This window comes from Alnus glutinosa, chromosome 2 (assembly GCF_958979055.1).
Source record: "Alnus glutinosa chromosome 2, dhAlnGlut1.1, whole genome shotgun sequence".
NCBI classification, from domain to species: domain Eukaryota; kingdom Viridiplantae; phylum Streptophyta; class Magnoliopsida; order Fagales; family Betulaceae; genus Alnus; species Alnus glutinosa.
In genome coordinates, this window is record NC_084887.1 from 30,069,908 (window position 1) to 30,085,616 (window position 15,709).

Genomic DNA, 15,709 nt, shown 5'->3' on the forward strand with positions numbered 1-15,709 from the left:
TTGCCCACTATAAATAGATGATGCCTGATAGCGGTTTTGCAATATTTTTTTTTCCTTTGCCCACTATAAGTAGATAATGTTTGAAGCTAAATAATGTATGAAATGAAAATTTCATGGCAAAATGATTAGCAAGTGTGATCTAAATAATAGTGTTCAACTATAAATAATGTTATTAGTGTTTTAAGTGTTTCTAGCACATCTACATACATGCATTCATAATCATATATATGTATGTATATCATTTGGGTGCATGTGAAGGGTTTCAAATGTTCCATTTCTACCACATATTGTCATTCTGAATTAATATAATTATAATGAAATCATGTACGTAATTAAATACTACTCAGTTCTCGTGATGTCATCTTAATTGATCAAATTGCGTTTATCTGTAACGTCTTACACACGAGTACTAAACAATTTTGTGATTAAATAGTGCGATTTAAAAACGCTGATAAGCGTTTGACAAAATCTCATTTTAGATTTTAAAATTCTGCGTTTTCAAAAAAGCACATTGCCTGTGCGATTTGAAAAAGCAGTTTTCTGCGTTTTCGAATCGCAATTTTTTTAAAATGCAATTTTCGAACGGTTCATTTTCTGCGATTTGGTTTAAAATCACACTTTTTGTCTACGAAATCGTAATCTCAAACACACCCTTATTCAAAGATAAATAATAAATATTTTTTCAGCTAATATTGGTATAGTAATGATTTTGAATTAGATAGATGGACATTGTTGCAATTGAAATTTCAAAGTTTTACTTAAAACTAACATCAAATTCTAAGGTTAATAGGTTATTATAGAATTACATTAAAAAAGGCATTGAAACATAAATTTTGAATCCAATACTCATCCATACATAGATATAAACATGTACATGCATACAGCATACATAAACATAATTCTTGTCGTTTCCCTGTTTAATTAAAAAAAAAAATAGGGAAAACGAAATATATAAAAATATATATCCATACATTTAAATTCACAGATAACTCCAAGAACGACCAGACATCAACCGTGATGAACGGCAGAGAGGACCCCGTTAGCCCCCTCCATCAAGCGAAGCACAATCATGACCGTCGACGCCGGGATACTCATGGTGATGAGTGCAAGCATCCCAAGAGAGACGCTAGGCCTAGTGTTCATCAAATACGATTGTAATAACCCCACTACTTGACAAATATATTCATCATAGCACGTGTAATATCTCTTCTCCCATTCCGTCCATTCCTCCGGCGGCTCATAATTCCTCTCAATCATCTTCATCTCATGAATTCGTTTCCTCAAGATGATCATGCTTTCATCCACCGAGCATCCTCTATCGTCGTCTCTTTTAGCAGCAAAAACCATGGCGCCGCTTGATCTTTTCCCATGCAAGAATCTCATTTTCTTGCACTCTGTTTTTCCCAGGGAAAATGGCAGAGGAGGAGGGAGTACTGAGGAAAATAGAGAAGTTGCTTCCATTGCTGTACAAAGTGAATGAAATTTGAAATGCTTAGCTGAAAAATAGAAAAATCGAAGCTGAAAGATGGATGGGGAAGAGATGGCGTCCATAATCATATTAATAGATACGAACCTGATTCCTGAAGATCTAAGGTTAGCCAAAACTTCGTTGGGTAATCGACACGTGTCCTTTCTCCGCGTCTCGCCGTCTCCTTTAATATTACTTAATATAAAACTTCGGTGGTGCGTGCCGTGTGTTTAGTTATTCTCTTCTTGGGAAGCTGGCTAGCAATAAGGTCGGCGCCAAAATATATTTTTTTATTTTTTATTTATTAAAATAATTTATAGTCGTTGAACTTTGGCAGGTGTACTTACATAGGATATGCCGGATTCCAAGGGAATTACATGTGGCTACCATATGATAAGAGAGTGAGATCTAACACGTGTCGCTGCCTAAGCATGTGTGATGATACTAGTATTACCACATCACAGAGTCAGAATGCAACTATAAGAGCCGTGTGATCCCTCCCTTCAGGGTTTTAATATGGGGGTGGGTGCTAATCATCTTTCTCTCATATGATTAAGGCTAAATATTATATTTTATCCTATAATTTATATTTTTATTCTATAATTGTTCAATTATATTAACATGAGACTCCAAATCTTAGTCAACCATTAGATTTTTTTTAGAGTAATGCTAGGGAGCAGTACTTTATTCATAATTTATTCGAAAAAAGTGCTGATAAAGTGCTGCTCACTAGCATTAACCTTTATTATTATTATTATTATTATTATTATTATTATTTAACAATGATTAATTCAAGGGTTAACTAGAAATACAGCGTCCGCCTTGTTGAACGAATATTGGATACAATTATAGTATCGAGTATTTTTCTTAAGATATTGAGTGCAATTACGGGTAATGCAGTTTTTATTACAAATTTCTTACAAACTGATAGTCTACGATTGTAAATCCAATCCAAGCAAACTAATGTGCTACATGCAAGGACTTAATCATTTTCCAGGTGAAGGCTTATGACTCTAGTTTCTCCGGCCTGTAGAACCTGTCCACGACATCCTCGTTTTCACAGTCGATCTTGGTCGTTCAGGCGACACAACTGCTTAAAGAGGATTAGTTCTTTTATATTTCAGCATGCTTTCTTATGTTAAGAATAAGGTTTGACGTTTAAGTTTTAATTTTTGCTTTGATTTTCAGTTTATAGAATTCTTGTATCCTTGCATTTCTGGTTCGAACCTACAGAAAGGGGGTGTTACATATTTAAATTGTGGAAGATTGGCAGCTTCATCAATCATCATAGGAGGAATGGGGAGCTGCTGTACATCCAGGATCAAAGGGATCTTCAGACCCACAGCAATGCCAATATTGAAGAACTTTGCCGGAGCCAGGAGTATCCATGGTGCCTCCTGAATATACACTCTCAAACTTCCTCATTGTTTCTCCTGAGGGAATAGGGGATGGCAAATCAAAGCTAAACTAAATTTAAACTCCAAAAGACAAGCAAAAGTGAGCATGTAAAATATCAAGAGACAATGCCTCACAAAAGTAGAGATTCAAAACGATTTGGATTGATAATCTGTTGATATTGGATTGAACTGGTTTCTGCTCCCAACAAATGTGTGCCATTCATGAATTTTGAGAATTTGCAGGAGAAAAATTTGCTCAAAAAATAGAATTTCTACAGTCAAGTTATCACTTCCTCTAACGAATACTTCCATACTTATCGTTTTCTAATCAACAATTTCATGAACAAATAGTCTTTCAGCAAACAAACAAATGTATGTTGTATGTTCAGATTATGCTTCCAAGTTTTTTCATTTTCTCTCTTCAATTCTAAAATTGCAAAAAATTCGAACACGCCTGAATTTACTCTATTCACAATAACATACAAATTTCCCAAACATCAGATTTTTCAGAACAATTTTTCATACAAGAAAACGGAGAGCTAAAAGCGAAACAAATAAATGAATGAATGAATATCGTACCCCCAAAGTGAGCAGTGTGGAAGCTGCAGGCGCGGGGGTGATTGAGGGCGGGGTCGTACTGGGTCTTGCAATTCTTGCACGTTCTCAGGGTAACTTGGTCATTCGGTTTCGCCGAGCATCGGATTGCGCGGATCGGCGGCGAATCAACGCTCGTCTTCGACATTCGTATTCGCCGGAATAGAGGAACGACCGGTGGGCTTTGAGAGGAGAGTAGCAAGCGAGCCTGTGAATGAGGAAGAGCTAGAGCCATGGGTCTCAGACCAAAAAATAAAACAAAAAAACTGGTCCGTGCCTTCTCTTTTGTGATTTGCCTGAGATAGAGTTTTTGAGGAGGTGAGGAGTGAAGACTGAAGAGTGAAGAGGAACTTATGAAGATCCTGGTAAATCACTAATTCAATTTTTAGGATAATTTTATGATGGTTTCGATTATACTATTAATTTCATATTTATTATTAAATAAACTATTAAAAATTAAAATCTTCCAAATGTAATATATGCTTTGATCATAAAACCTGTATCATTTAATTCAAAATTGATGACTAATTTAAAGACTTTACGAAGGAGTTAGAGTGCGTTTAGAATTGTGATTTCGTAAACAAAAAATGTGATTTTATACCAAATCGCAAGAAACGAATCGTTTGAGAATTGCGTTTATAAAAAATTACGATTTAAAAACGTAGAAAAACTGCATTTTCAAATCGCAGGTAACAAGATTATTTTTTTTTTTAAAATGCAAAATTTTAAAAGGTAATCTACAATTTTAATGATCAAACTGCAATTTTGTCTAATATTTAACTTCGTTTTTGAATCGCACATTTTAAAATCTTTATTTATAAATCGCATTTTTTAAAATCGTAAACCGAAACGGACCTTTACTCTAAAACCTTTTAAAGTACATATTCAATATAAAAAAAAATGTCCATGAATTTAGCTGCCCAATTTTATTTTTAATTTTTTTTAGACCCATCCTTATCCGGTAAAACCCTAGATAAACGACCCCGACCGCAAGAACCATACGAAAGGAGAATCGAACAGCCAACGTCATGGTATTACACCAAACGAGCCACCATTAGAGCTAACTCTCACGGGCAACAAACACAATACTTGGAGAAAACAGTAAGAAATCCCGGGTGAGAGAAGCGAGCAAATGCGTTGATCGTTGAAGTCTTGAAGATAGTCAACTACACTAGTCATCATAGGAGTGAGCAACGGTGCATCAAAGGTAAAAGAAATTCAGACCCACAGAAATCCCAGTAATGAAGAACTCTGGCACATTCGTAGTATTCATAGCCAATTTAAACCTGAGTCTCTCAAAAGAGTGCCATTATAGTACATTGATTCTAAAACCTACCGAAAACAATTTCTCATGAAAGTTTTTTTTGATAAGTGATAAACCAATCTCATAATTTCTCATGAAAGTAATCACAAAGGAAAAAGAAGGGTTAAATGCAATTTTCTAAAAAAATTAAAAGACATTGATAAGATTTAAAAGGCATAGGATTACACTTACAATTTCCTATGGAATTTACAACAGTTGCATGTCAGTTGATATTACATGCTGAAAGAAAACCTGAGATTGAAATGGTTCTAAAAGTTGCATGTATTACACGCTTGAATCTTTCATTGCAACGGTTATATGACAAGTGCGCCTCCTTACCGCATAAGCTCTTCCTCGAGCTTGAGGTCTAGGCTTTTTCCTGGTGACACCCTCATTAACATAAGCTTTACTAACAATTAGGCTCGCTTGGTCCAAACCCAAGTTGTTACTAGCATTTGCTGCTGCAGAATAAACTAATTTCAGAATCGGATCACATGCTCGGTAAGGCATGAGTTCTAGTATCATAAGTGATTCCTCGTAGGAACGTCCCCGTATCTGATCGATTACCCTTCGTACTTTGTTAGCAGACATATGTATGTGGCGACCAATTGCATATGCTTCTGCAGAACTGCCCTGCTTTCTGTTCTTGGTTGTCACCATCCCTGCAGTGTTACATAAGCACATGAAACTATTTTGTTCAGAAGTGCATCAGCTTTTGAAACTAATAAGTTTCTCCATTCCATTTCTATTAGATCATCCAATTAGATTTATAATACACAACAGGATGAATAAAGTAAAATGTCAACAAACTGAAAAATATGAATCATGACTTCAACATTCTCAGATATGTGCTCCGTATATATCAATCAGCACACAGCCACAAAATATCTCTTGTAGTAAACCAAATCCAACATTTTTGTTCCCTTTCTCACTGAAAAGCTTCTAAGCAGTAAGTTCATCCCCCCTTACTTGGAAAGATTTTTAAGCAACAACCAAAAGAATTGTCAATACTTCATAAAAAATTTCAGACTTCCACAGTAGCTAGACTGGATATCATCTAAACACCTTCGCTGCCTCACTCACCATTCAAGTCCAACTTCCAATCTAGCATGAAATTCCCTCATCACACCTCCATTGTGGCCCACTGCCCAACAGTTCATCATGTCCAAATCGGTTATCTCAAAGGACATCTCCAAAACAGTTTATTTCAAAATATTGAGGATGATTTACGTTGGGGTTTCTTTAGGGTGTCAGGACCTAATGAAGACAGGTAGAGTAGTAGCTGTCCCTGGAATTCTTAGGCATAAAAAGCAAATGGGTAGAGGGTAGTGGCTTGGTGTATTGGGAAGGCTTTACTACTCCCTTCGTCCCATAAGTTCATAACCAGCGGCTCAAATTGAGAAACACACAAATTTTAAAAAGTAACTAATACTAAAACATTACAAACTTTCAACAAAATTAAAATGCAAAAATACCAAATGAATCACTTATTATAGGATGAAGGGAGTTTAAAAAATCTTTCTTGAATTTTTCTTTTTTTTATAAGTAAATTTAGTCTTATTGAAAGCGTAAGGCGCCCCTAAGTACACTAGAAGTATACAAAATGAAACACTCAACTAGGAATAAAAAAACGAACAAGGAAATCAACAAAATTAATTGACAGTGGGGACAAAAAAGCCCCTGTCTAAAGATACAGCGTACGAAAAAACGAAGCTAAAATATCCTCCATGGAACTTTCCAAATCTTTGAAACACCTAAGATTTTGAAAAACACAAAAACAGAAAACAGTAAAAAAAAAAAAAAAAAAAAGATTATTTTTTAAAATAGTAGGAGAACATAAAAATGATGTTCTTTGAACTGGTTTTTGTTTTTTGTTCAGGAAGAAAAAAGAAACCCATTGAACTGTTTTCAGAAACCCATTTCTTTTTTAAGAAACATAGTTTGACCTTATAACGAATAAATCCCTATAGTTTCAAAATGACCTTATAAATCCTAGTGGTATGCCTCCATAACAAGAATGATTCCTCTGTATAAATTTTGGTCAATTTTTTTTTTCCGCAAAATCCTTATGAGTTATGAAATTATAATTTTATCATCAAATAAAAAATAAATAAAGAACAAAGAAAAGTGTGATGGTAATATTGTAATCTCATAAGGACTCTGTCGCAAAATAGCCATTTTGTCACGTTACTCACATAGGTATATCATCGGGATTTACAAGCTCATTTCGAAATCACAGGGATTTCTTTTTTACAAGGTCAAACATCATGGACCAATTTAAATTTTCATATAATTGCTATGTAAAGTCAAACAAGAAACACATAGTGTTCGAGACTTCCCATCCTCCGCTATAGTTTTGTCTCTAGCTTACAGATTTCTGGCAACATACAACAGCACCAATCCACCTCTTCCAATGCTCCAGTCCAAATGTCATTGTCAAGCTGTCAAGTTTTTTTTTCCCCCTCTTTTTTATACGCTATATTTCATCAAGAATTGGTTTTAATTTGTCTGCAGTTAGATGCTCAATTTGGGGTTGTTAAATAATTTTTGTGTTTTGCTTCAATATTAAAGAAAAAAAAAATTCTGATCACTTATCAATAGTTCTTACTTCATAGAGTCTGTTAATCGTTGTCGCTTCATATATTTTTCCAGCCACTAAGGATTGATGAACAATTACTCAGCATTTGGATTCTATTTCTTTCTGTACCAGCTCGATAACTGATTAGAGATAATCTAAAAATACCCAATCTTTTTGTCCATTTTGGTACATGTTCATCAAGTTTATAAATACACCTCCCTCTCATACACCCATTGGTTTATAAAACACCATATAGAGCCGAATACATACCAAGTAAATCATCAAAATTTTATTTCCCAACTGAACACAAATCATGCATAAAAATTCTCAGTAATACAAAATATAAACATACAAACTCAGATAAATTCTTAGCCTTAGCAAATTGACAAGGGCTGAGGGGGGTACCTTCAGATTCAGCAGCCTGAGAGCCGCTAGCGGTAGCGCGAATGAGCACAGGGCCGTATTGGGTTTTGGAACCCCAGCAAGTTTTGACGGTTACTTGGTCACTAGGCTTTGCCGGGAAGCGAATGGCCGAGAATCTCAGCGACCCTACGCCCGTCTCCGACGTGGGAGCTCGGTGCAATGGCGGAGCCATCCGTGGGGTTTGATGGAAGAACGGCAAGCGAGCCAGCGGGTGAGGAAGCAAGAGAGCCATGGCCCAGCTGAGCGAAGCTGTGAGCGTGAACTATGGCAGGGATAGGGTTTGGAGGATGAGGACTCGAAATGAAGTTGATAAAAGTCTGCAGAAAAATTAACGGCTCAGTGGATAAAGGAGTGGGTTCGGATTTTGACTTGGGCCGGTGGGTTATGGATCGGACATTATCGGTTAAAGTTGGCTATGATGGGTTGTAATGGGTTGAATCGAAATCCGAATTAATCCAATTTTTTTTTTTTTTTTTTGAAAGTAATTAATCCAAATTTTGTGCTTATGTAATTATTTAATGAAAAACGTTACACGTGATTCTAAGTGTTTACTTTTTGATACGATAATAAAAATTATTATTGATGTAAAATATATAAATTAATTTGTAAAAAATTTAATGATTATTTTTATTATCATATCAAAAAGTAAACACTTAAAGTGTAACTTTCCTTATTTATTTAATCTCTATGCTCCTAAACAAGTATTTAATCTCTATCCTAAAGACAGATATAGTATCTCTGTCAAACTTTCATTCAAAATTTAACGAAATTCTATGTTATATGCCTTAAAAAATGAACACGTCCATATGCATAATTAAAAATAAATAAATAATAAATATTTAAAAAAATTATTTATTTATTATTTATTTATTTTTTAAAAAATAGGGATGATTGAAGTTGGTCTGGGGATGGCTGAACCACTCCATGGCTCTTGGAGGTGATTCGACTACCCATATAAGCCCAAAAAGAAAGGAAAAAAGGTCATGTTAAGGTTTTGGCCGTTTAAAGTTTTTATTATTTTTTAGTTTTTATTTGTTTATTTTTAATTATGCATAAGGACACACGTCGATTTTTTAAGGTATGTGACGTTGACTTCTGTTAATTTTTTAACAAAAGTTGGATGGAAATATCATCTCCGTCTTTAGCAATAAACGATGTATTATCTACGATACGAAATGAACCATAAAAAATAAAATAATAATAAAAAAGTTGTTAAACGGGTAGAGAAAAAGGTATTTAACCTATTTTTGGGTTTAAAATATGTTTCACTATATTAAAGATGATACATTTTGAATAAAACTCATATTTTATTTTAGAAAAATATTAAAAATATTAAAAATAGAAACTATTTTATTTGTTTTCTTTTCAAAACGAACAAAACGAACAAACTACCCTCTCCTTCACAATACCTGTCTCTCTCTCTCTCTCTCTGTGCAACTGACTCCAAATCCCTAGAGTTTGAATTGGGTCACAGGACAAAGAAAATGGCAAAGAGCAACAACAAAGAGGAGCCCAGCACTGCTCCACAGCCAGAGAGGTGGTACAACCTAGCCTTAGGACCTTCTTTCAAGGATCACCATTCCTCTTCCAAGTTCTGCACTTTACGTTGTAAGTCTCTCCATTTTCAATCAAATCCATTTCCTGGCTTCTGTTTGGTTTAGTTTGGGTTCAGAATTATGAGAAAAAATTTGGCTCAAAATTAACTCATTTGGACCGAATAGTTGTATTGAGATGGAACCTATACTTTTTAAAATTTAAAATTTTATATTTTAATTGCGATTGTGTTATGCAGAGTTTTCTGGTAAGAAAATTTTATAGCGAGATAAAAGAGGAAGACTTTGAATGTTAGATGAGCTAGGTTTATTATTATTATTCAAAACAGATTTAAGTGCAAATAAATGGGATAAGGATCCACGGTAATTACTTGCTCAAATTGCTAGTAATTTGGCAGATAATGTAAGAGACTATATGGGACCCATTTGCCGAAGTCTTCTCGGGCAGTCTAAAACTTATTTCGACAGGTAGGTCCTATATAGGGTTTCTCACATCTAGCAATTTGGGCAGTTAATTGTTGTGGATCCTAATCCAAATAAATGGTGGTTTTGTCATGAAATCGACTATTTTTTTTTTTTTTTTTTTGTATCTATTTGGTTGTGGAGAAAACGAGAGAAAGAAAAAGAATAAGAGCTTTGGATTCTTACAATTATTGCTGATTATATTCTTTGGGACAAAAAGTATCAACTGAACTCTGCCTGAATTGCTCTTCAAAGATGTAATTTGGTTGATAATAATATACAGATTCGGCAGCACTCGGAATGCTGCTGTGTAGAATATGGTGGCTTCGTGCCTTTTGTAGTGTTTATGGAGGGAAATGAATGATAGGAGTTTTGAGGACCGTGAGATGACTTTGAAGGAGATTAAGTTTTTATTTATCAACACTTTGTATATTTGGACAGCAGCTTATGTTTCTCCTTTGGTAATTAGTTATCAAGATTTTTCTTGTTCTTTTTGCTTCTACTAGATAGGTGGCTTTTCTTGTACATGGGGGTGCTTTGTGCTTTTAATGATATTTCGATTACTTTTATATATATAGTATACAAATGTATACATCTTTTATCAATTACTTGTACTCTTTAAATAGTTAGCTTCTATATTGAAAGGGTGTAAAAAGATAATGTCCTCAGTTATGTGTTTTCCCAGATGAATTTAAACCAGCTTCAATTGATAAGAACCAATCCGGGTCACTCCATAAGAACAAGGACAACAGAGTTACAGTGGAATTTCACAATAACCAACATGGGAAGCCCAAAGTTAGCTTTGAAGGTATCAGTGAGGATTACAAGGAGAATGATGCGGTCTTGTTCTTTGACGGTCAGAACTTTCGGTTGGAGCGGTTGCACAGAGCAGTGAAGCGGCTGAGGCATGTTCGGTTGCCTGGTGAGTCCACAGCTGCAGCTACCTCAGCTCCAACTGCTTTGGTTGGAGCAACTGCAGAATCTTATTCACCACCACTGGATAAAGAGGCAAAAGTTCAGTCTTTGAACAAAGGCATGGTTCATCAAGTATCGGTGAGTTTTCTTTGGTTTTCCAATTTCTTATATTTCTTTCAAGCATAAAAACATCAAAAGAGCAAATGATCATTGGGCGAACTCGTTTATCAAAAGATGCAAAGAGAAATAATCATTTTTATTTTGCATTGCTATGGCATGCATATACTAAACTTACTAGATAATGGTATGTTTTAAGTGCATATCTGAGCTCTTTCAATCAAAGTAGCTTAGACCATTTAGACCATAGCAGACACATAAAAAATGCTGTAAAACAAACCAAGTTGCTCATGAACAACTCGAGTTTGGTTTTTAAGATGTTTGTTTTAGATCATCGTTCACCATACAAACCAAGCTCGAGCTCAAGTTTGAAGTTTGATTACTCAATGAAACAAGCTTGAACAATTGGCTGGATATTATTGTGAGCAAAAACATCATACTCTTTCATGATGACTGTGGTACAACTTTTTTTTTTTTGTTAAGTCAAATAAATCCATTTTTATTTCATGCTCTATAATAGTTATCACCAATTAAGTGTATTGAATTTGTTAGTAAATGTTTAAAACATGTGTGGTGGCTAATATGCATAAACAAAGGTAGGAGTATGGGTTTTCTAAGTAAAATTAGATTATTTATTTTTTGGAATGAAAATTAGATTAAATTAATTTGCTTAACCAGCTTAACAAAGCTCGGAACATACTTGAGCTTGTTCAGGAAAATACTGAACGAGTTTGAACATAATAATTAAGCTCAATCTTGAGCTATAATTCAGTTTGATTTTGGACGCCGCAGTGCTTGACTAGGCTCATTTACTTTTTAAACTACGAAATGGGTGGAACCTGGGTTGGCCAAAAAGTGACCTACCTGACTCATATCTACAGTTTTGGCATGGACTTAGCTGGTTTCAGTTGACTAGGGGAGACTTGACATGTAATTGAATTGGACTATGGATGGGTCTCAAAGTATACCTGTCGAAGAAGCATGCATACCTGGTAGGCATGCATGTATATGTGCCTGGAGACAAATAGGATATTTGATGTTAAGAGATATGAAAGGTCAATCAGATGGGGTAAATCCGTTTTGTTATTTTGTATATTGCAACCACTCAACCTGAACTCACCCAGATTGAACATAGAAATTTGGTGGTATAAGTTTACTTGATGTTTAAGAATTCTTTTTTAGAGGTTTTGTGGTATTAGTGTGTGGCTTACGTTGGAGTACTCTTCAGATTGATATTCTTAACCTCTCTTCACAAAGTTATAATGTTAACAACCTAGACAGAATCAATTACACCCTAACTTAGAAAGTAGAAACCTGCTTATGATGACATCATTGACATGTCTTTGGTAGTTGTAACAAGTATGCATTGTATGCCTGCACAAGAGGTTGTCTCTTACTGGTAGGGCAGGATGCTAGTTCTTTGGGGCTATATCAAATTCATACATCTGCTTTAAATTACTACTTTGCAGGATTCAACATGGCATGAAATGCAGTTTAGTTTATTTTAGGGAAAAGTACAAATATCTTTATCAAATTATTACTCAATTGTCAATGTCCCTCTCAAACTACTAGTTGTGTCAGTGTCTTCCCCCTAAGATTAACAAAAAGACAAAAATGACCCAATTTTTTTTTTAATAAGACAAAAATGTTCTTATAAATTTGAAAAAAACTAAAACTAATTTTTTTTTTAAAAAAAAAAACGAAAAAAAAAAACTGAAAATTATAAAAACAATTTTTTTTTTTTTTAAAAAAAAAAAGAAGAAGAAGAAAAATCAGTTTTTTTCTTCTTATAATTTTGTTTTTTTTAGATTTTTTTATTTTTTAATAATTTTATGAAGGGTATTTTTGTCATTAGGGGGGACATTGACATGTTTTGGTAGTTTAGGGGGGGGGGGGGACATTGACACAATTGGTAATTTGGGAGAGACATTGACAATGATGTGATAATTTGAGGGGGTTATGTGTATTTTTCCTTTTATTTTATAAATTAATGTATGCTTTGTTAGGATCATTTTAGACATTTGGAGATTGAGTTACGTGCTTACTGCATTCTTTGCTCTTCATACTTATCCATATGCCCCGGGAAGGAAGGTTGAAAAAGTTAGATGCAGGTGTTTGGCATTGTAATCCTTCTGTTTTTGTGAGTTCCTCTTCAATTCTATTAGTGAGCTAAATTTCTTCTTTGTGTAATGTACAGGCTGAGTATGAACAAATTGATGTTGGCAACTCAGAGAGCTTAGGTATTTCTTTATTTCTTTTCTTCCCCCCTTATTTTCATATTTTGCTTGGATAAAATTTCAATGTGCTGTAGGCTAGAAAATGATCTATTCCTTTTGCATGCATAAAATTAAGGTTTAAGATTTTTGCAGATTGGTTTAGGGAAATTGAAAATTGCTGTAGAGGGCTTTTAAATGGAAAAGGGGGTTTGGAGCTCGATTTTGTTCAAGACGGCAAAACAATTAAGTCAAAAATTTTAAAACTTTAGTCAACTCTGGCCTTTCTTTATGCCTAGTGTTTTTGCATTCCATTGAGAGTTTGAAATAGAAAAAAATCAATTGTTGTATTTGTATGTCATTTGAAACTCACATTGAATATGAAATTTGAAACATTTTGGAAGCAGAATTTTGATTGCCTAAGATCCCAGTGACAGCATTTTCTTTAAATTCTTGTTTATTCTTGCACAGGCACACAAGCCACCCAGCCATCCACACACATACATATTCTCAACCATAGATTTTTCGTCTTCATGCCCAAAAGTGCAGAACCTAACACTTATCTCTTCCTGCCTTTATATTTCAAATCAAACTTTTTTTGTAAATAAATGGATGTATGAAAATAAATCAATTTATCTACAAATCAGTTTGTGTCTGAAAATGCTACCCTTTGCTAACCTGAATCTTTAACACTAGGTAATTTTAATTGCATTAAATGGCTTCTTTTTTCTGCATTAATTAGCCTTGATGGCTGTTTTGTGTCTTCTTAAGTAAACATGGATCTGTTTTCTCATTTATGTTATAATGACCTACTTATTTATCCTCCTGACCAGCTGTGAAAGCTAAAAATGAGAAGGAAGTGGATTATCCACCTTCACATCCAAATCCATCAACTTCATCACCAGACTCCACGGATTTTGAACTGGAGGAACATTTAGATATAGTCAATGATGATGATGACGATGGTTGTGGAACAGCTGAGAAAGAAAATATTACTAAACTTGAATTCAACTCGGTTTTTGATATTAACTTACCACATCCAGCTGACATGGACGATGAGATTGCTGAAGTAGACGTCAGTGATGATGAAACAGATAACGGCCCCAATGCTGCTGAAGCCCTTAGAGCTCAGGTGAATGCTGAGGCGAGAGAGGAACAGACTTCAAGCGCCAGCAGTAGCAGTCGGAGTGACAGTAGTGGGAGTAGAAGCGGAAGCGATAGTAGCAGCACTGATAGTGAAAGCAGTGATGGTAACTCTGTCAACTCTATCTAGTATGAACCGAGCGGATCACCTTGGAACTAATTTCTGTAACCTTGGTTGACATAATGTGGTTTTCGCCCATGGACCATGGTCAAGAAGTGCTTATTGAAATGAACATCGAGGCAAAAGAGTGGGAATGTGTCTCTTGGAGCTAAACTTGACACATGCAGCTTTTATAAATGATGGCCATGTAAAGGTCACACCAGCTCTGGGAGTCGAAGTCTAACAGCATTACCAATGTCTACAAAAACTGAGCTTAAGTTTCTTGTTCTCTTTCCATTTCAGAGAAGAAGCAACATTGGAAACGAAGCTTGGTTCTTAGGATTGATGACTAGATAGACTGGATTGCCATGTCTTTGTACTTTGTAAAGTAGGCGTGGGACTCATTTGTTGAGGACTCTTTTGGCTAGAATGGAGACAAATTGGTGTCCTCCTGACCCTTTAATTGTCCAATGTATTAGTCCCTTTACTATTATTATTGAACTAAATGTATAAAGTAAGTCTGCCTCTTATTATTTATTCATACCACTGGACCATTTATCAAGGCATTGATCATCTTAATCTCCATTCATAACACTGTATCATGTACCTTGTTCATTAAAAAAAAAAAAACTTTATCATGTAAAAATTACTTAAAAAGAAAAAAAGAAAAGAAAATAGAACTGGTCCGTTGCCGCACTCCACCTTCTCCTTCCCCTTCCCCCAATTCTTTTTGTAAGGTGCAAAGCGGCTAAATACAGATGGCATATAAACATCACTTTCTTAAAGAGTAATACTATATGGAGAACTAACATGATATTTGAGAGGATACAAATGGGCTTTCTAGTCCTCTTTGTATAATTATTCCATTATAAAAAGAACACATCTGCCCTATTACTCCTAAAATGTTAGTCAAGTTGTAGAGCTCTCTAAAATTGTTTATAAATCTCAATTTCATTTAATAAGGAATCATTAATGTAGAATTTATTATCTATAAGCTTCTTTATAATCCATCCGTTCTACATGGGTAATTCATCTTTTTGAAGTAGAATTAACTTTTTGGGAAGTTAATAAATGAATGAAAAGATATTGTTTATTCAAATCATTTTTTTTTTAAATAAATATATGCATATATATACGTTGTATTTTCTTATACTAAATTATGAGGTCAATGCTATTATTAACGCTTTTCTATTCTATGTTATACCTATTCTTAAAATGCATATACTTACCATATTATCATATAATTTATTTTTTGTGGCCTTGTGATAAAGATGTAAAATTTTAGATTAAATGTGATAAAATGAAAAACATTGGAAGACTTTGCAATTATTAGATGTTGGTTACTCAAAATTAAAATTTAGGTGAAACTTTAAAAGAGTCTTATAATTCTAACATAAAACAAACAAAATTATAAAAAGACTTTCAGCATTAGGACGATTATTT

The 15,709-nt window shown here is 34.4% G+C and overlaps 4 protein-coding genes across 4 annotated transcripts; 1 reads left to right on the forward strand and 3 right to left on the reverse strand.

The window, feature by feature from the left end:
- Positions 1-1,008: 1,008 nt before the first annotated feature.
- LOC133860485 (uncharacterized) lies at positions 1,009-1,461 on the reverse strand. Its single transcript, XM_062296074.1, has one exon. It carries the CDS (start codon positions 1,459-1,461, stop codon positions 1,009-1,011), a length of 453 nt encoding a protein of 150 aa, XP_062152058.1.
- A 1,164-nt stretch (positions 1,462-2,625) lies between these two features.
- Positions 2,626-3,819, reverse strand: LOC133861194 (uncharacterized). Its single transcript, XM_062296918.1, has 2 exons — positions 3,445-3,819; positions 2,626-2,901 (listed from the first exon to the last, which is right to left on the reverse strand). Exons 1-2 carry the CDS (start codon positions 3,692-3,694, stop codon positions 2,747-2,749), a joined length of 405 nt encoding a protein of 134 aa, XP_062152902.1. The 5' UTR covers positions 3,695-3,819; the 3' UTR covers positions 2,626-2,746.
- Positions 3,820-4,896: 1,077 nt separating this feature from the next.
- On the reverse strand, positions 4,897-8,096 carry LOC133859338 (large ribosomal subunit protein uL22c-like). The gene is made up of 2 exons (XM_062294715.1): positions 7,746-8,096; positions 4,897-5,424 (listed from the first exon to the last, which is right to left on the reverse strand). Exons 1-2 carry the CDS (start codon positions 7,993-7,995, stop codon positions 5,048-5,050), a joined length of 627 nt encoding a protein of 208 aa, XP_062150699.1. The 5' UTR covers positions 7,996-8,096; the 3' UTR covers positions 4,897-5,047.
- Positions 8,097-9,156: 1,060 nt separating this feature from the next.
- LOC133859339 (uncharacterized) lies at positions 9,157-14,807 on the forward strand. Its single transcript, XM_062294716.1, has 4 exons — positions 9,157-9,371; positions 10,464-10,831; positions 13,008-13,050; positions 13,857-14,807. The coding sequence occupies exons 1-4, from the start codon at positions 9,248-9,250 to the stop codon at positions 14,294-14,296; spliced, it is 975 nt and encodes a 324-aa protein (XP_062150700.1). The 5' UTR covers positions 9,157-9,247; the 3' UTR covers positions 14,297-14,807.
- The last annotated feature ends 902 nt before the right edge of the window (positions 14,808-15,709 follow it).